The following is a 22,096-nucleotide window of genomic DNA, read 5'->3' as shown; positions in this document are numbered from 1 at the left end:
TCAGTAGCAATCTATCCTTTTCCTAGAACTGTTGATATTCTAGCCTGAAGTTTTCATTGTTTGACAACAATGTTGTAGTGAGATAACATCTGCTCATTGTCAGCATTGTTTGTTGCAGTCCACAACAAATCTAACCCACGTTTAAAAAAATATTTCGTACTTCTGCTCACTTCAAATGGCGCTCAAAACATTTTTTATGTCAGCTTTTCATTTTAGTGTAGCTGCTTTTCTACAGCCCCTCAAAAGAAAATCATAGCTACTAGCCACTACATATCATGGTAAAATTGAAAAACACAAATGTGGCAGTTTGAGCTGCTTTTTCAGTATTGTTTAAAATCACATTCCTCATATAAAATGTCTGAGATATAGCCTCAAACTCTTAATGATAGGATCTTTGCTTTCCAGTGTAGCGAGTTTCCTTTTTGCAGAATTTGATGCCTCACCAAACACATTTTTGCATTCATCTTCTTCTAAAGTAGTTAGAGCATGGCAGTGCTTGTATAGCTTCTGAAAACTGTCCACATATAATTAGATTGAACGTAGATGATCAACTTTAGGATAATGTACATGTGACTTTGGATACTTTGAGCCCTCAAGTAAAGTTAGAATTTCCACAAGGTGCCTGGCATGATCTTTCCCAAAAACCATATAGGTGTAGATGCTATTCATGAGTCTGTCTCTAACATTCTGTATAAAATTTACACCACTGTTGCTTGTGTGTCTCATTTCTGACGACTTAAAAGAAACCAACATATCTAAGTAGCAGCTTTGCCAATAGAACACTGACTACAGGTAAAGAAAGACGTTTTGCTTCCTTTGAACTTCTGTTTTCGACTTGAAAAATTGAATCTCCTTGTGTTTACACTTCCTAGTATGTAGGAATGCTGACTTCAGCGTTGTCACAACTTCGTTTAACTCAGATATAACTGTTGTCCCATATTTGTCAACCATACTTAACTTATGTGCCGGACACTGCACACAGATCAGGTGATTGCCAAGAGTTTCCTAACAGAGTAGCGTATGGAGACCTGTCACTAACAAACATACGTACAACATTGTATGGCACTTAGTGGTCCTGCACTTTGTCTAATATTATGAGTTTCTGCATGTAAATTTAATATCTAATAGCCACTGTTCTTACATTTTCATTTGCATCAGAAATTAACCGATTTTGTGACATTAAAAGTTCCTAACCAGGGGTGAATTATTTAGTTTCACCTGAGTGCTTCAATAGTTAGGTTTTTGAATATCTGCATATTACTAGACACAGTTCGTGCATTTTCATCAGGGTATACATTGGAGTTGCGCAGCATGTGTTGATAGTCTGTTTATCTGCATAGTTTAGTTTTCCATGGACTTTAGTATGGACAGGTACTGCGATAGTTGTTTTTGTGGATGCGAGCCGAGTTAGTGACACTTTGCTCTCAGCTTCAGGCTGTGATGGCTTCGGTTACACAGATTGAGGCTGCAGTGGATTGGCACAACTGTTGTGGGCCAGCCGTGGGGATCCAACGAACGTCCAGCGCGTCAGAGTCCTCCGATCGGTTCTCACCGGTGGCCAACCCAGTTACTGCTCGCACTGAGGCTGACCCCTCACCTGTGGTCGAGTGGGAGGTCGCCCCAGGGTGAAGCAGGTGGCGAAAGACTTCCCAGGCGGCCACATGTAATGCCTCCCTGGTTTGTCTGACAAACAGGTTCCAGGTGCTGTCTAGGGCTGACACTGTCGCTGAGCCAGATTCTGTTGCCTGTCCTGTTTCTGAGGAAACTACTCAGCCTGCAAGATCCGGGCAATCACAGATGGTGGGATTATTGGTAGTTGGGAACTCCAGTGTTAGTCGCATTATGGAACCCCTTAGGGACTTGGCTGACAAGAAGGGTAAGAAAATCAATGTGCACTCTGTGTGCATACCAGATGGAGTCATTCCAGATGTGGAAAGGGTCCTCCCGGATGCCATGAACAGCACAGGGTGCAAGCAACTGCAGGTGGTTGCTCACATCACTACCAATGATGTGTGTCACTTCGGATCAGAAGAAATTCTCTCTGGTTTCGAGTGGCTAACAGAAGTGGTAACAGCTGCCAGTCTTGCTTGCAAGATAAAAGCAGAGCTGACCATTTGCAGCATAGTCGACAGGACCGATTGCGGACTTCTGGTACAGAGCCAAGTGAAGGGTCTGAATCAGTGGCTCAGATGGTTCTATGCCTGTGTAGGCTGCAGATTACTTGACTTGTGCCAAAGAGTGGTTGGGTTTCGGGTTCTGCTGAATAGGTCAGGTGTCCACTATACGCAGGAGGCGGCTACATGGGTAGCAGGGGTGTGTGGCATGGACTGGGTGGTTTTTTAGGTTAGAGGGTCTCGGGAAAACACAAGAAGAGCTTCAGGCACAAATGGTGCAGGCTGAACACAGGAAGAACGTAGATCCAGGAACCATTGATATAACAATTGTAAATTGTCGTAGCCTTATTGGGAAAGTACCAGAGCTCCAAGCGGTAATAGAGAGCACTGCTGCTCAAATAGTTATAGGCACTGAAATCTGGCTAAAGTTCAGCCAAAATTTTTGTGAGGAACCGAACAGTGTTCCGAAAGGATAGGCAAAACATGGTTGGCAGTGGCGTGTTTGTTGCTGTTAGAAGTAGTTTAACTTGTCGTGAAATTGAAGTAGATACTTCCTGTGAGTTAGAATGGGCAGAGGTCATTGTTGGCTACCAGAGTAAAATAATAATTGGCTCCTTTTACCGACCTCCCAATGCAGATGATACAGTTGCTGAAAGGTTCAAAGAACTTGAGTTTGATTTCAAACACGTACCTGACTCCTACGATAATAGTTGGTGGTGACTTTAATTTACCTTCAATATGTTGGCGAAAATACATGTTTAATTCTGGAGGTATGCATAAAATATCATCCGAAATTGTGCTAAACGCATTCTCTGAAAATTATTTCGAGCAGCCAGTTCATGAGCCCTTGCGAATAGTAAAAGGTTGTGAAAACACACTTGACCTCTTACCAACAAATAATCCTTAGTTAATAACAAGCATCAAAACCGATTCAGGGATTAGTGAACATACGGTTGTTGTAGCGAGATTGAATATTGTAATCCACAAATCCTCGAAAAATAAGTGAAAAATATACCTATTCAAAAAAGCAGATAAAAATTCGCTTGATGCCTTCCTGGGAGACAATATCCACTCATTCCAAATTAATAATATAAGTGTAGATCAGATGTGGCTTAAATTCAAAGAAATAGTATCGGCAGCAATTGAGAGATTTATACCAAATAAATTAACAAACAACAGAGCTTATCCTCCTTGGTACACAAAACAGATTAGAACACTGCTGCAGAAACAACGAAAGAAACGTACCAAATTTAAACAGACGCAAAATCCCCAAGATTGGCGATCTTTTACAGAAGCTCGAAATTTAGCGCAGGCTTCAATGCGAGATGCTTATAACAGTTTCCACAACGAAACTTTGTCTCGAAACCTCGCTGAAAATCCAAAGAGATTCTGGTCGTATGTGAAGTATGTTAGCAGCAAGAAACAATCAATGCCTCCTCTGGGTGGTAGCAATAGAGATACTATCAAAGACAGTGCTGCCAAAGCAGAGTTACTAAACACAGCCTTTCAAAATGCGTTATAAGACAAAGTAAATATTCCAGAATTCGAATTGAGAACAGCTGCCAACATGAGTAACGTAGAAGTAAATATCCTCGGAGTAGTGAAGCAACTTAAATCGCTTAATAAAAGCAAGTCTTCTGGTCCAGACTGTATACCAGTTAGGTTCCTTTCGGAGTATGCTGATGCATTAGCTCCATACTTAACAATCATATACAACCGTTAGTTCGACGAAAGATCTGTACCCAAAGACTGGAAAGTTGCACAGGCCACACCACTACTCAAGAAAGGTAGTAGGAGTAATGCACTAAATTACAGGTCCATATCATTAACGTTGATATGCAGCAGGATTTTGGAACATATACTAAGTTCAAACATTATGAATTACCTCGAAGAAAACGGTATATTGACACACAGTCAGCATGGGTTTAGAAAACATCGTTCCTGTGAAATACAACTAGCTCTTGATTCACATGAAGTGTTGAGTGCTATTGACAAGGGATTTCAAATCGATTCTGTATTTCTGGATTTCTGGAAGGCTTTGTACACTGTACCACAATAGCGGCTTGTAGTGAAATTGCATGCTTATGGAATATCATCTCAGATATGTGACGGGATGTGTGATTTCCTGTCAGTTCATAGTAATTGATGGAAAGTCATTGAGTAAAACAGCAGTGATTACTGGCATTCCCCAGGGTAGTGTTACAAGCCCTTTGCTGTTCCTTATCTATATATACATTTTGGGAAACAATCTGAGCAGCCGTCTTTGGTTGATTGCAAATGACGCTGTCATTTATCAACTAATAAAGTCGTCATAAGATCAAAACAAACTGCAAAATGATTTAGAAAAAATATCTGAATGGTGAGAAAAGTGGCAGTTGACCCTAAATAACGAAAAGTGTGAGGTCATCCACTTGAGTGCTAAAAGGAACTCTTTTTAAACTTCGGTTACATGATACATCAGCCTAATCTAAAAACTGTAAACTCAGCTAAATACGTAGGTATTACAATTACGAACAACTTAAATTGGAAGGAACAAGCGTTGGATCCTTACCAGATAGGACTGGCGGAGTACATTGAAAAAGTTCAAAGAAAGGCAGCATGTTTTGTATTATCACAAAATATGGGGATAGTGTCACAGAAATGATACAGGATTTGGGCTGAATGTCATTAAAAGAAAGGCGTTTTTCGTTGTGACTGGATCTTCTCATGAAATTCCAATTACCAACTTTCTCCTTCGAATGCGAAAATATTTTGTTGACACCGACCTACATGGGGAGGAACGATCACCATGATAAAATAAGGGAAATCAGAGCTCGTACGGAAAGATAGAGGTGTTCATTCTTTCCGCGTGCTATACGAGATTGGAATAATAGAGAATTGTGAAGGTGGTTCGATGAACCCTCTGCCAGACACTTAAATGTGATTTGCAGAGTATCGATGTAGATGTGAGCACTGTTTATGCACCTACTGATTCTGGAAATTTCACAACGGGAAGGCATAACTTTCGTTTTTCTGCATCTGACATGTAAAGAAGGAACAACGAAAACGCAGTGTCCAATTCTGTCTGTAGTTTCATCACAAAGGATGTTCATATTTCTATCATCTATAGCTACACTGATGAATTTCTTGTGGTCAGAAGCAACTTCTAGGAATAATAATAATAATAATAATAATAATAATAATAATAATAATACATAAAACACAATTATCCTAACAGTTTCAATTACTCCAGAAGTTACTTTGAACAGCAAATTTGGCTTAGGTCTAATTTTTTCAGTTTCTTTTTATTTTTTATAGATAAAAATTAATGATTTCATTATATCCAACAGTCATGACACATTAAGCTAAATAATCCCCATCATCAAGTGTATTCACTGACAGTATTGCGACACTTGAGTGTGTTGCTTGCAGTGTGTGTGCTGCTGCAATGTTGTGGTGTCTGTAATGTAAATACGTAAAAATTTTACAGTTACTGATGTATCTTGTTTTAAAGCCAGATCTACATGTGAAAGGAATTGTACCCACAAAATTTGAAGTGAATTGTGCAAGTGATGAGTAGAACATGCGTTTCTACACAAGAGGACAGTCAAGATTTTGTAACAACTGTTATTTTCCCCATTTGCCAGCATATAAATTTTTACGTGTTTACATTACACTAAAGTCACGACAAGCTGATGAGTTTTATTGGTTCTGACAGTAGTAGAGGAAATTAGCAGTAGTCAGAAGATATCCATGTGTCTCCAAGTGCTGCCAGTATTTCCACAGATGTCATGTCTGCTTTTGTGTAAGCACAACAAATGAGTAATTGTGCCAGCATTTCAGGAAGGAGTCGGCAATGCCTTCCCCTCACTGCTGTTCTTCTATTGGCACGCCGCCTACCGTTCCCAGCAGCTACCATGCGATCATTAACTTATCGTGGCCAAATGCAGCAACTCTTGTACAGCACATGAAGCATCACTCTTAAAACAATATGTAACAAAACACATACTACAGTGGGACTTATGTACCAAGGCACGTTCTGCATAAGAAAAAAGGAAAAAAAGAAATCAAGACTGATAAGAAAATAAAACTATTACTTTTTCAGTAGTAGGAGTTGGGTGCATCAGTTGTGTGTTTGGAATAGACATTTTCTTTTGCACTGTGGTATTAACTTTCCACATTACTTCATAAATCTTGTATGGTGATTATATTGAATAAAAAAAACATAAAAAGTAACTCAGAAAATGTTGTTTATGTAGTATGCTACCATTGTATGTAAATGGTGTCTGAATGCATCTTTTTTTGTGGCAACTTGCTTAAAAAAAAAAAAAAAAAAAAAAAATAAAAAAAAAAAAAAAAAAGAGAGAGAGAGAGAGACAAGGCATGCTAAATAAGTACTACAGTGTAACAAATGTTTATAACAAGTGGTGTCCTTAATGCACAAGACATGAGTATTTTAGGTGTATGCCTGTCACTTCGATAATTGTGCTAGTAAAATTTGAGAAATTTTACCAATAGGAGACAGCATCTGCACTTGCATTCACTTCTGAAGAAGTGCAAATAATGTGATATTTTCTTATGTGTAGACTACACAAGTTTTGTTTCACATGAAACGTTGTCTGCACACCAAATCTGAAGGCTGATTTTCCTTTTACCTGTAATATAAACAGTAGTCTCAAGGCTCAAAAGCAAATAACTAACTGGCAAATATTTCACATGCAAAGTCCTCGATCAGCAATCCATGACTGTTCCAGCTTGATTTTCCAGCTTTTCATGTGGAATGTAGGCTTTACCAAACACTTCAACAGTTCTTTTCTCATCTTGTCCTTGTCTTGTTTTCTTCTTTTAGCACAGTTTAAGATTTCAACAGTTGATGAGAAGCAGCAGTATTTTCTCACCAGTGAACAGAGTGGTTATGTGATTTAATGTGTGTTTCAATGTTGTCCTCCTGTTACCATACAATTTGACAATTGCAAAGTGGCAATGTTACAGAGCTACAGAAAACAAAACGATAAGGTAGATGATATAGAATTGAAAACCACACACACACACACACACACACACACACACACACACACACACACACAGAGAGATTTCTAACTGTCAATAATTATTGTGTTAAATTTTTAACATGGGACCATACCTGTTAATGGGTAGATTATGACAGCATTTTTTTCTTTTTTTTTTAATTTGGTCAATAATTATGCAAAATATTGACAATAAAAGTTTTGTTGCCCCTGGAAGTCGTTAAATAGGCAACCTTCAATTGGGGCCATGTTCAGGGTAATCGCTTAATATTGTAGACACCAGTAACAGAAAGCTGATTACTTTCTGCATCTGCATCTGCTTACGTACTCTGAAATTTACCATACGGTGCATTTCCCTTTCTGTTCCACTTGCAAATAGTGAGGAAAAAATAACTGTCTCTAAAACCTCTATACAAGCTCTGATTTCTCTCATATTTTTAGGTATGTATATGCAGAAAATAAAGCAATTTGAAACGATAACTGAAAATACAGTTTATCTGGATACAGTTGTGACAAAATAGCATTTATTATGTAATTTCGCATTTCGAGCTGAAATTTGCATCTATATCCGCATTTATATTGCAAATTTTTCAGGTCCTACGGATCTGAAACTGATTATTGACACTCTCTTCAGCCCCTGTTGGTTAGGATCTGTCACCACAATAGTTTTCAAGCCCCATTATGTGGCTATGATTGCCACACCATTTCATGTAGACAAGTCAGACAATGCGCATCAATACACCAACAAATGGGCAACTTCATTTGCAGAGTGGCCACGGATGCATTCAAACGCGACAGCTCTTTTCTGCCATTCTGTTAATTCTCCATGTCAACTCATCTTATGGTGCTGATGCCATGCTATTGACTGGCATGTACACATATCTTCACTGTTACGACTTAAGTCAGTCCAGTTGGCACTCGGAAATGACCCATGTGACTGGTAATTTGTCTCGTGAGCTTACTGCTACAAGTTGCCACTTTTTCTTTCCACCGTCGGTGACTCCAGGGGGCAGACAACTTTCATGAACAGCTGTGGTAGTGTCCACTGCTTGTGTATTGTTATGCTTTAAAGTGATAGTAAATTTTTTTCTTCTGTGAAAAAATGACCTTCAGATGTAAGTAAAATAAGAGAATGGAAACTACAGCAGATCAATGCGTGGAGCTCAGCAGCCCATAACAGAAAACAGCATTCACACTGGCTTTCAAGCAATAGCTCATTTCGTAGCAAGGCTTGCTGTGGCCACGGGAGCATTTGTGTGGGTGTCTGTGTGGTTGTGTATATGAATGACTGTATTTTTGTTACAAAAAGAGCTAGTGCTCAGAAGCTAGTGTGAATGCTGTTTTCTGTTACGGGGTTTTGCATTCTACACGTGGGTTTGCTATAGGTGAGTCGTTGCCTTTCCCTTATTTTACATATTGTTCCAACCAGTAATTTCCAGTATTGAACTGTAGTTATGATTGTTGTTTCTCTTTAAACATGGCACTGATCCAATGTAAAAGTTACTTTCTGCTGTATATCATTTTCCGTATGTTCACCATGATTTACCAATGTGTCAACTGAAAATAGGTATTTGTTCCAGCTGGTCCTCTGGAAGCATTTTCAAAAATTGCATGGCAGCTGCTGCAGGATGTGCAGGAGCGTCTGGTGTTTCGTGCCCATTGTTACCTGCAGTCTGATATCTTACAGTATCGTCCTGCACCTGGAGATCTCGCCTACCCTGAGAAGCTCGAGATGATGGAGGTCAGAATTTTTTGAGAAATTAGAAAAGATGTCTAAATTAATAACCACATTATCTGTTTGTTAAGGAAATTAAGAGCTAAGTACTTAAGTATCTACTTATTTGGCAGACTTGTTGTCTTAGATGCTCGCAGAATCTATTTGAGTTAAAACTGACTCTTTGACACTTATACTCGCCTATTGATTCATGTGAACATCACCAGTTTTGGGCAGTGTGAGTCATCTTCAGTGCTATAAAAATAAATATTATGGAAAGGAGTCAAAGTAACCTACTTTCTAATAAATAAATAAAAGTACTTCTGAGATTCATAAAATACGAAGTTGTACCTGACTGGTTGATTACAGTGTGATAAGCCACTAAACAGATGCCTCAACATTGGTGTACCAAACAGGAAATGGTTGGTGTGGTACCTAAATAGATTTAAAGGGGAAGGACAGGAAAAGTAGATACTTCATTTTATGATTGGCACATAGGGAACATTCTCATGTCAAGAATGGCTATTCAACTTTTAAACCTATATTCCGAATAATATTGGATGCAAACAATTTGAAGTTGTTATTGGGGCATTTCTACAGCTAATGAAATAATTATTTAAGAGATACCTCTCACAAATACATGTAGGTACACAATTATTGATAAATCAGTTTCATTTTCTTGTTCAAGTGACAACTTGTTATTTATCAAATGGGACAAGGATGAATACACTGTGATGAAACCATAAATATTAGAAATGCCTGTTCAAATCAACCCCACAGATAAGATGGAGCTATCCACTTCATGTATAATATTAAAGTAGGTCCAAACAGTATAATTAACAAGGCTCTCTATTTGAAATTAAAATCTACACATATCTTAATTAAAATAGTACTAAAAGTAGCTATTAATTTAATTACAGGATCAAAAACAGACAGTCAGTGAGCAGCCCTTGCTTCTCCAGATACTGTGAATCTTCAGTTTAACAGCTCTCTAAGAAGAGGCACAATAACTTATTAAAAATAATTTATATGCTAATAAAAAAACTGAGCACCGGTTAAGTTATTGAATCTACACAACTGCTCAAGATCATTGTTCCAGTACCACTTTACCAAAAGAAAGAGATATTGTTAGGCTGACAAATTGGCTATCAGAAATTTGTACACTACAGTAATTGGTGGGAATTTCAATAATAATTTAGAAGATTTAAAAAAGTTAACTCATTGTTGCCAGTCAAATTATTACTGAAGATGTATTATGATCCCATCATGCTGTTTAAGAGGAATAAGAACTTACAAGATCCATTCAATAAATAACCAGAAAAATTGTGTAAAAAATACAAAACTTTGACAAAGTTTGTGCTTCTTTGTTATTTTTTGGTGGTGTCCCAAAACTATTATCGGACAGGACTGACACGCCAGCCCCGTGAATGCGATTGCAGATTTTCCTCGTTGTGGAGCAGCAGAATCTCCAAAGATTTCAGTGAGGTGAAGGGTTGAAACCAACTGAAATTTACTTTCAGATGACAGTACAATATGGTGAAAGTTGTTTGAGCCTAACATGAGGGTACGAGAGGACACACAGATCCAAATGAGGTGTAGCAAGCGTCGATGATTTGATGCTCCCAGGATGCTCTGTCTGTGCAGTCATGGAGAACAATGTTGGGGAGTTGACAGGAAAACAAGCGTATTACGGTGCTTGATACTGCAGCAATGATAAACGTTAGTGTCTGATCAGACCACCATATTGTCCGTGGCATACTGATATTCAAGAAAGTGTGTGCAAGGCTGGTTCCAAAATATTTGACGTCAAAAATGAAAGAAGGTACATGGACGTGTGCAGGGAGACATGAAGTTTGTCTGCCAGTTGTGTAGCGTGTGGTGGCGGTCTGCTCATAAGAATGTCAGATTGTCCACTGATACTGTCTCCCCTAACCTCTAACCTTCGTCTCGTGGAAGTAACTGAGACAGTGTTGCAACACTGACCAGGTCAGAAGTTCACCTTGCGAAGTACTAATTAATTAAATTGTTCACAAATTCATTCATTGTAGCCTTTTATAATATTTAGTTTGCAAAATGAGCAAGAAGTAAGGGAGCAGCTGATGATCAAGCTTGCTGCTTGCCATGTCAACCATGGCACTATTACCTGCTCACTAACTGCCTCCTGCTCCGATTGGTATGTAGTGCCACGTTACCCATGTGATCTGCCTTACCATTTACGAAATGTTATTTGAAATGCTCTGTTGCAGTTCTGTCTCTTGCTCTTAGTTTTGTCATTGCTAATACAATATCACACTGTGTGTGCAAGTTATTTGGACATGTAAAGTTTCTGACTTTGAACCTTCTTTGCAGATGAATTAATTCACCTGCTAGTAATGTCATTAAAGATGTTTTACCCACTAAGAGTTACATCTTTCTAATAGTGACACAGTTTTGGTAGCATATGGTGAAAGTGACATGCAACTTTACATTCAGCCAAGTAGTTCAGTTTTCTGTATTAGCTGCCCATGTCTAATTCCGGTTCTTTTCCATGTATGCCTCACTGTACTAACTCAGGAAAGAATAAAACAACCCATAGCATACCGTAGGGTGATTTTGTAGTTCAGAACGTCTTATTACATAGACTATAAGTGAAAGGGATATGGTGACCAGTTGTCATATTGCTGTAAATCTTAGGCATTTGCTGTGAGTCACAGTGAAAACTTTTTTCTCCACTTTGATAAATCTGTTTAACCAGTAAACCTTCACCCGATTCTTTAGAGAATTGAACTTCCGTATATGAAGGTCTCCTTATCTGTATGTTGTATATAATTTTGCAGGACATTTTGTGGCATACGTGTATACTGTCTCTCATTCCCCCACAACACTGGATGAACATTGTGTAATTTGTGTGCAGTGTGTTTTGCTACCTCAAGTTTCTAACTCTAATACTTGACTTATTGTGTTAAACCTTTAACATAGTATTATAGCTCTTAATGAGTTGATTATGAAAGCATTTTAAATTCAACCATTGACAGTGTGAAGTACTTAATTTGCCCCCCCCCCCCCCCCACACCCCCACACCCGGTAGCCTTGAGGTAGGTACCTTCAAATTGGACATGCTCCAGGGTAGCCATCATGAAAGATTTGCTCCTCAAGGTACAACAAACTGCATGTTTAGTTACAGGTGGCCAGATGGTGTATGTGAAATGTACTGCAATCAGTACATTGTATAAGCAATGTTAGTAAGGCACATGTGGCAACATCCTGCACAGTAGCCAACCAAAAGGCTGGTTTAATTTTGGATCACTTCTTGATAACCAGAAATGGTTGACTATCTAAAAGGGAGCTTTATTTGGTGCAGCAATACTTTATTTTTCATTTCCTGTAACTAGGTTATGAAATAAATGCTGTAGAATCGTGAGAGTGCAACTGCTTGTGTCATCTGCACTAGCACAATAACTCTTCTATAAACAATTTTCAGGAGAGATGGGTGCTGGAAAATTCTTTAAACATTTATCAATTTATTTCAAGCACATAAATCCAATAAAATTTACTTCCGCAACCTCCAAAACAAAATAAAGTTTGTGAATACTATTCATGTAAATGTCTCATGTGTTTTTAATTTTTGTACTTCATGTACTAAATAAATATTACAGCATCTGAAATCTGTGAAATTTGTATTTTTTCAGTACATTAATTCATTTGGGCTGAAGTTTCAAAGTCGAGAACTCTTAAATTTACAAATATCTTTTACACCACCTGTATATCATTTCCGTCCTTATATCTGATCCACACTTTAGATTGGCACTGACAAAGTTAAGAATATTTATAATTTTTTAACTGTTTTATTTGCTTTTAGAGCAGTATCAACATAATTTCATATTTCCTATTCAGTTGGCAACAGTCAAGATTTTATATATAAGCTCAAAACGTGGCATAACACCGTGATATATTGCAAATTCTGCTGTCTTAACTGATTTCTCTGCAAACTATTTGTTTTGAGCAAACTGCAAAACAATGTGGTGGCATCCTTTGAGTGTTTTCTCTCAATAAATTGGAAAATGCCAAACCATAAAAGATTCTTCTGCCAGCTTCCCTCTGTTCTGTGACATAAGCTTGAACAAGTTCTCTTGCCACAGACAGAAACTGTTCTGTTGACATTTTGAGATGCCTTCTTCTCTGTGGACAGTATGGGCATTTAAAGTGCACAACAACTTCATGACAAGCATTATATCAGTATAGCTGGATTCTCCTTGTTCCGGTTTGTCTTACTTGGTGTTTGTTTTTAAAATCAGTACCATGTGCTGCTATTCCTTGGTAATAACAACTTAGTGTAACTCACTGGCTTGGTGCAATTATTTCAATTGGCATAATTGGATGCCACTTCAGTGACTTGCATGACCGTATACCTTATAGCAGTTATCCAACCAGGGAAAGAGGGTGTACACTTTGACATGGAATCCGAACCAGCGTTGTTCCTAGTGATTCCCCAGATCATTGAGAGATGGAGCGTAGATTAAACGCAGACTGAAAATTTCTGTGGTCTACATCGACATCTACATGGATACTCTGCAAATCACATTTAAATGCCTGGCAGAGGGTTCATCGAACTACCTTCACAATTCTCTATTATTCCAGTCTTGTATAGCATGTTTTAAAATGTTGTTGTGGTCTTCAGTCCTGAGACTGGTTTGATGCAGCTCTCCATGCTACTCTATCCTGTGCAAGCTTCTTCATCTCCCAGTACCTACTGCAACCTACATCCTTCTGAATCTGCTTAGTTTTAAAATGAACACACACATTTCTGTGTGAGCTCTTGATTTCCCTTATTTTATTATGGTCATCATTTCTCCCTATATAGGTTGGCGTCGACAAAATATTTTCGCAATAAGAAGAGAAAGGCGGTGATTGAAATTTCGTGAGAAGGTTCCACTGCAATGAAAAATGCCCTTGTTTTAATGGCATCCATCCCAAATCATGTCTGTGACACTCTCTTCCCTATTTCGCAATAATACTAAACATACTGCACTTCATTAAACTTTCTCGAAGTATTCTGTTAATACTATTTGGTAGACTCAGACTGCGCAGCAGTATTTCAAAAGAGGAAGGACAAGTGTAGTGTAGACACTCTATTTAGTAGATCTGTTACATTTTCTAAGTGTCCTGCCAATAAAACACAGTCTTTGGTTAGCCTTCCCCACAACATTTTCTATGTGTTCCTTCCAATTTAAGTTGTTCATAATTGTAATACCTAGGTATTTAGTTGAATTTACGGCTTTTAGATTAGACTGATTTATCGTGTAACCGAAGTTTAACGATTTCCTTTTAGCACCCACATGGATGACCTCACACTTTTCGTTATTTAGGGTCAATTGCCAATTTTTGCAGCATACAGGTATCTTTTCCACACCGTTTTGCAATTTATTTTGATGTTCTGGTGACTTTACTAGTCGATACACGACAGCATCATTTGCAAACAACCTAAGACGGCTGCTCAGATTGTCTCCCAAATCATTGATATAGATAAGGAACAACAAAGGGCCTGTACCTCTACCTTGGGTAACAGCAGAAATCACTTCTGTTTTACTCTATGACTTTCCATCAATTACTACAAACTGTGACCCCTCTGACATGAAATCATGAATCTAATCACATAACTGAGACGATATTCCATAAGCATGCAATTTCACTACACGCGCTTGTGTAGTACAGTGTCAAAAGCCTTCCGAAAATCCAGAAATACAGAATAATTTTGAAAACCCTTGTCAGTAGCACTCAATACTTCATGGGAGTGAAGAGCTAGTTGTGTTTCATAAGAACGCTGTTTTTAAATCCGTGTTGAAAATTTGTCAATAGACAATTTTCTTTGACGTAATTCATAATGTTCTGATTGGGATTCAAATCTGCGACCTCTTGGTTTCCAGACACACACTTTTCCACTTGACTACAAGGCCCAACATTCTCTAGCTATGGAATGAGTGTGTATCACCATTCCAAATGTGACGTCATGGGTGGGGCGGCAAATTGGGGTATCTGAACCGAATGGTTTTGGTGGGAGGGGGCATATTCATATTCTTGAGGAAAAACTTTGTTTTGCAAAGCACCTCGCATCCAGCGCACATCGGTCTATCGATTATTCATGTGATTGTGAAATACACCCCTACCGGTTTTTGGACATTTTTGAACACATTCTAAGTTGATTTCTGAATGAATTATAAGTTGATTTTTGAATGTGTGCGTAGTGTACATGATGTCTCTGCCAGGGGAATTCTCATTTCATCTAGAAATGAACTTTCCTGAAGACAAAACGGGACGGGGCTATAAAAGTTGATCGGAATAAAGCCGAACTGGTGAATGCCAACTACTGCTTGTTTATGTGGTTGATTTGGTTTGAAAATGTTCAGCATAGCGAAATCCATAGAGTCAGACTACCAGAGTGGAAATAAACGACCAACAGTCTTCTCAGTGTATCCAAGATAGTGAAGTTCTGACAGAAAATTTTTGGCCAGATCGCTACACTAGACAGGACCAGTTGTAGTCCTCGGCCAGCAGCTGCTTCCATTCTGGGAGTGGCGTGGAAAACGCGTTGTACAAACACGTAATAATGCCCAACCAGAGAATAATCGCTGGATAATTAAACCAGTGATTGTTGCAGGGTTAGTAAAATTAACCAGAGAATTATTTTTGACAGTGGTACGAATAGTTACAGAATAAGTGATAAGGTTGTTTGTGAACAAGGAAGGAGAAGAAATGGGGATATCACACAAATTATGGAAGAATATGATGATTCCAAATTTATACAAAAATTTCGTTATACTTCTTTTCGATCTCATGCATGAGAAACTGGAGCGTATGAATGAAATGTGAAACTATTTCCTAACATAAAGCTTTTTGACTAGTAGGCCAAATAGGTATTTCATATTGATACTTTGTGAATTATATTGCCCTACTATAAAAATGATCATTATTGCCAAAACAGTCTCGCTTATTTGGTGTGTGTTATAGTTGCTGCAATATTAGAAAGGCCTGTTTTGTTTTATCCAGCACAAAGTGACAAAATAGACGTAATCAGATCGAGAAACTACACCAGTCTTGGGTGCTATTTGTATTAACAGCTTTTGCAGTATTAGATGACGACATTTCAATTTTTCATGTAGCAAAATGTTTGACGAACTTTGATGAGGTAATAGTTCTTTTGCAGAAAGGAAAGCATGCCATGTAAAGCTGTAGCAAGATTAGAGAGAAAAATCGCTAGGACCTAAGGATTGAAGAAATGTGTACTGTCTTGCTTGTCTCGTGTCTTTACTGGTTTTAGGTATCCTATATTTAATTTTATATCACACAGAAAAGCAGGTTATTAGCTAATAGGCAATAAAGAGTCCACATTTTCTGAAGAGTAGTTGTTCTGCCGGATACAAATAATCCCATCCAGTATTAATTGCAATTTTTTATTTTTTTATTTTTAAGAGGGGCAGGATGTCAAATCAGTCACCTGGGAGCAGGAGAGGCACTAAGCACTGCAGTACATTTTAATTTCCACTGTCCTGAAATAGTTTGATGGCATCCATTACAAAATATACATGTTTGAGTGTATAAGAATGTTATTTGAAGAGGCGTGGCACTGCATTTCGGCACACTTAAGACCAAATAACATGTCTTGCATTTCCTCGAAGATATATGTTTAATGTATCAGACTCTTCAGAAAGATGTGCGCTACAAAATGAACTTATTTTTGAAAAGTCATTTCTTTTTTTTAAATTTTTGACATTCTGATGCGAGAGCAGCCTGAGTTGTGGTGGTGGTGGTGGTGGTGGTGGTGGTGCTGCTGCTGGGGAGTCTCCATGTGACCCGTGTTTGCATTAAGTGATTCTTCTGTTGCCTCTTCGTTTACTGCTCTCATGTCAAATGAAAACAAGATGGATTTCTGTGGCTGGGAGCTATCAAGTGAATTAAAATACATTCACATAATTACGGAAGGCTAAAATATGTTACTAGTTTCAGATTTTATTTCCACCTTTCTGACAGCCAAGCATTAATCGCCTTGCAGAACAGTAAAGTTATTTTTGTCAATTTTCTAAAGAAATTTGGCTTTTATTAAGCTTTGCTGCTGAAGCAGTAAATTTATTTGAAACGAAATGTTTAATTCCACACTATTGACTAGTTTCAACTGTTCGCTGCATTTCAAGTGCATGTTTTTGTCTTCTAGCACATGTGGCATTATGCCATAATAAAGAGCCAAACATGAGATAATACAGTACTGGTACTCAAGAAAATTTACGTCCTGAAAACCACACCAAGAAGCTTAATATCAGGTTGAGGCCTACATCATTGGGAATCTGAACATACAAATGTACACTTTAAGGTGAACTATGCATTTTAGTATGGTTCACGAAATTCTGACGCTCTTGGAGTATCCTCTGATGTCTTGTTTCTTTTATGACAATGTAAGTAAGATCTTTTAATGTTTTACATGTACGAACATACAGGCTTCCTATGTCTCTTCAACTGCGCAAGCGCGGTGACGCCTCTTATCTGGTGCACTCTGGCAACTGCTGAAATGAATCTATTTCTAACAGGTCGCGGGAAAATATTGTGAATTGTGGTTCGAAAACAGTTATTTTCAAAGTAAATTACTTTTTATGCAAATGAACTATGTGTGAGAATGTACGATGAATTTCTTAAATCAAAGAGCATTTGTTCTCATTTAAAAATCAACTCTTTGATGATGAGCCATTTAGAATAATTTCGAGCCCAGAAGATCAGAGATTTATATTGGTATTAAAAATTTTACTGGTGTATTTGTGCGATGTATCTTAAAAGTGTAACATGCCCTAAACAGATCAACATTATATGTGGAAGGTTAGCTTCTCTTGTAGCTTATTAATCTTTGAGACAAATATTATATGCGAAAGCTTTGCTTTTCCTGTAGCAATACTTTGTACAGTAACTTAGACCATTAACTTTTCCTGTTTGTGTAATTTGAATTTATACTTTCGTAATACGAAAATCTGCAGTGTACATGTTGCTGCACATCAAAGATCTTTCCAAAACATGTTTTTTCCCCGAGTTTCGTTTTCTAAAGTTCTGATAAATTCTACAGTGCTGTATAAAACCATATCCATTCAAAGGATTGATAAGTTTTACAATTCCGACAGCAAGTATACTGTTGCTTAACACAGAAAAAGTGTATTTTCACCTGAGAGAAACTGTATTTTTAACCGGGAGATCCGGGAATTTTTTTTCCTTGTCCGCGTATACACCCTGTAGAAAAAGGAAGTGCATTCTGAAAGCTAGCCAGGCACCATACCTTTCGTTTGTGTGTCTGTCGATGACATAGCACTTCTGCCTTTAGGTGAGTCATCTCCTTTATTCCTAAATAATTTCTAATTTAATACAAAGGTCACAACAAATAACTGTTCCTTTAATGTAAATTAAAATTAAATTTTTGTTTTAGTATAGATTGTGTAGTCACTTCCATTTATAGAAAATGTCTTGTGACTAATCATGTAGAAACAGGTCGGGGAGTATTGGTAAGGAGTGGCAGGTCATTCATGTTGGGAGGGGGGGCTACCTGTTGTGAGGACGAGGCAAAGACAGTAATGAAAGGAACGGAATCGCACAGAGCATGTCATCACTGTGCAATAAATAACAGGAGGACAGATTGAGAGGCAAAGAGGTGGAAAAAACAAATATGATGACATCTAAGCTTCATTACTTATATCTACTACATCAGTGTTTAATAAATTTAATCACTCATCAGAATTTAGTCAAAAAAAAATTGTGTTCTTATTGGCCTACAGCATATCTGTTATACTCGGTAGGCTATGGCATCAAAATAGTAACTTTTAACTCACTTTATAATACAGTTAATACTTCTGTTGAGGCTTTGTAGATTGCATCATTTCAAACACAGAGTGCTGCCTCTGTTAAAAAATAACTTTCTTTCCACATTTATTGGACTTCGTGAGCAATCCTCTTTTATTGGATATTGAGAGTGTCTGTGTGCTAATGTTTGATGGGTGGTCTCCCGTAATCCTAAATTGTTTACATTCTAGCAGAATGTCCCAGCTATATTTGTTTAACATTTGTCATTTCTTTTTAATTTTACTTGTCTTACCTTTCTTCAGATAGCATATTTCTTTTAGAACGTTCGATTCCATGAGAATATTTGTACCCCATGGCCATGATGTAGTCCAGAACAGAAAGGTACAGGGTGACACACAATAACGGGAATGTTTGAAATGAGTAGTGACAGCCATGGGCATGTGGCACTACTGCGGGTTCATGATAGTGAGTACACAGTCCGCCATTTCAGTAATCATGGAACAGACAACAGCATGTGTTAGCCATAAAAATGTTTTATAAAAACAATGATAGTTTGTAGATTAAAACTGAAGAAACTGCAAAAAGGTGGGAATTTAAAGATATGGGACCTGGATAAACTTACTAAACCAGAGGTTGTACAGAGTTTCAGGGAGAGCATAAGGGAACAATTGACAGGAATGGGGGAAAGAAATACAGTAGAAGAAGAATGGGTAGCTTTGAGGGATGAAGTAGTGAAGGCAGCAGAGGATCAAGTAGGTAAAAAGACGAGGACTAGTAGAAATCCTTGGGTAACAGAAGAAATATTGAATTTAATTGATGAAAGGAGAAAATATAAAAATGCAGTAAATGAAGAAGGCAAAAAGGAATACAAACGTCTCAAAAATGAGATCGATAGGAAGTGCAAAATGGCTAAGCAAGGATGGCTAGAGGACAAATGTAAGGATGTAGACGCTTATCTCACGAGGACTAAGATAGATACTGCCTACAGGAAAATTAAAGAGACCTTTGGAGATAAGAGAACCACTTGTATGAACATCAAGAGCTCAGATGGAAACCCAGTTCTAAGCAAAGAAGGGAAAGCAGAAAGGTGGAAAGAGTATACTGTATAGAGGGTCTATACAAGGGCCATGTACTTGAGGACAATATTATGGAAATGGAAGAGGATGTAGATGAAGATGAAATGGGAGATACGATACTGCGTGAAGAGTTTGACAGAGCACTGAAAGACCTGAGTCGAAACAAGGCCCCTGGAGTAGACAACATTCCATTGGAACTACTGACGGCCTTGGGAGAGCCAGTCCTGACAAAACTCTACCATCTGGTGGGCAAGATGTATGAAACAGGCGAAAAACCCTCAGACTTCAAGAAGAATATAATAATTCCAATCCCAAAGAGAGCAGGTGTTGACAGATGTGAAAATTACCGAACAATCAGTTTAATAAGTCACAGCTGCAAAATACTAACACGAATTCTTTACAGACGAATGGAAAAACTAGTAGAAGCCGACCTCGGGGAAGATCAGTTTGGATTCCGTAGAAATACTGGAACACGTGAGGCAATACTGACCTTACGACTTATCTTAGAAGTTTGTAGCATTTGTAGACTTAGAGAAAGCTTTTGACAATGTTGACTGGAATACTCTCTCTTTCAAATTCTAAAGGTGGCAGGGGTAAAATACAGGGAGCGAAAGGCTATTTACAATTTGTACAGAAACCAGATGGCAGTTATAAGAGTCGAGGGACATGAAAGGGAAGCAGTGGTTGGGAAGGGAGTAAGACAGGGTTGTAGCCTCTCCCCGATGTTATTCAATCTGTATATTGAGCAAGCAGTAAAGGAAACAAAATAAAAATTCGGAGTAGGTATTAAAATCCAGGGAGAAGAAATAAAAACTTTGAGGTTCGCCGATGACATTGTAATTTTGTCAGAGACAGCAAAGGACTTGGAAGAGCAGTTGAACGGAATGGATGGTGTCTTGAAGGGAGGATATAAGATGAACATGAACAAAAGCAAAACGAGGATAATGGAATGTAGTCGAATTAAGTCAGGTGATGTTGAGGGTATTAGATTAGGAAATGAGACACTTAAAGTAGTAAAGGAGTTTTGCTATTTAGGGAGCAAAATAACTGATGTTGATTGAAGTAGAGAGGTTATAAAATGTAGACTGGCAATGGCAAGGAAAGCATTTCTGAAAAAGAGAAATTTTAACAAATCGAGTATAGATTTAATTGTCAGGAAGTCATTTCTGAAAGTATTTGTATGGAGTGTAGCCATGTATGGAAGTGAAACATGGACGGTAAATAGTTTGGACAAGAAGAGAATAGAAGCTTTCGAAATGTGGTGCTACAGAAGAATGCTGAAGATTAGGTGGGTAGATCACATAACTAATGAGGAAGTATTGAATAGGATTGGGGAGAAGAGAAGTTTGTGGCACAACTTGACCAGAAGAAGGGATCGGTTGGTAGGACATGTTCTGAGGCATCAGGGGATCACCAATTTAGTATTGGAGGGCAGCGTGGAGGGTAAAAATCGTAGGGGGAGACCAAGAGATGAATACACTAAGCAGATTCAGAAGGATGTAGGTTGCAGTAGGTACTGGGAGATGAAGAAGCTTGCACAGGATAGAGTAGCATGGAGAGCTGCATCAAACCAGTCTCAGGACTGAAGACCACAACAACAACAACAACAACAACAACAGTTTGGTAGCAGCATACAGGGAGTTTCAACGTTTTTATAATTTAGGATGTCATGGTGCCATTCCGTTGAACAGGTGATGAAATGTTGTATTAATAACTTTGAAGAGACTGGATCTGTCCTCAACAAAAAACCAACAATATGGCAAAGAAGTGTGCATTCTCCAGCGAACATTACTGTACGCGAGTCTGTCATACTGAGCCCACGGTGTTCAGTCTGTAAGCAAGCAGCAGTGGTTGGAATATCCCGGGAGAGTGTCCGCAGAATTCTTCATCTTGATTTAAAATTTCATCCATAGAAACTACAGATCGTGCAACAATTGAAGGGCAACGATTACGGGTTACGATTAGGATTCTTTCAACAAATGATAACAAAAATAAATAATGACGATGAATTTCTAAACAAGTTGTGGATGCCAGATGAGGCACATTTTCATCTCACAGGTTATGTGAACAAACAGAACTACTGTTAATGGGCAAACACAAATCTTAATGATGTTCATGTGTGCCCTTTACACCAAGTGACGTATGGTGTGGTGTTTCATCATGTGGGATTATCAGACTATATTGTTTCAAAAATGAAAAGTGAAGCACAATAACTGTCAGTGCTGATCATTACATGGAGATGTTACAAACTGGAGCGGTCTGGCAAAAGGGGTAGATTTTGGGAAAGTCACCCTGAACCACAGGTCAGGGCAGACTTACTGTGTGGGAAGTCTTTTCCTAGATCTCTCGAATTCATTTCCTTCACCGTTGTGCCTTACCCTT

The 22,096-nt window shown here is 38.2% G+C and overlaps 1 protein-coding gene across 1 annotated transcript in view; it reads left to right on the top strand.

Moving 5' to 3' along the window:
- The window catches only part of LOC126092893 (conserved oligomeric Golgi complex subunit 3), a 142,773-nt gene that overhangs the window by 82,599 nt on the left and 38,078 nt on the right, over window positions 1-22,096 (top strand). Inside the window, exon 9 of the mRNA XM_049908626.1 lies at window positions 8,701-8,861. Coding sequence (XP_049764583.1) covers window positions 8,701-8,861 — 161 coding nt within the window. The remainder of the gene's footprint in view (window positions 1-8,700; window positions 8,862-22,096) is intronic.

This window comes from Schistocerca cancellata, chromosome 1, assembly GCF_023864275.1.
Source record: "Schistocerca cancellata isolate TAMUIC-IGC-003103 chromosome 1, iqSchCanc2.1, whole genome shotgun sequence".
Classification (NCBI taxonomy): domain Eukaryota; kingdom Metazoa; phylum Arthropoda; class Insecta; order Orthoptera; family Acrididae; genus Schistocerca; species Schistocerca cancellata.
Note: the sequence above shows the minus strand (reverse complement) of the source record. Positions and strands in the feature narration are given on the sequence as shown.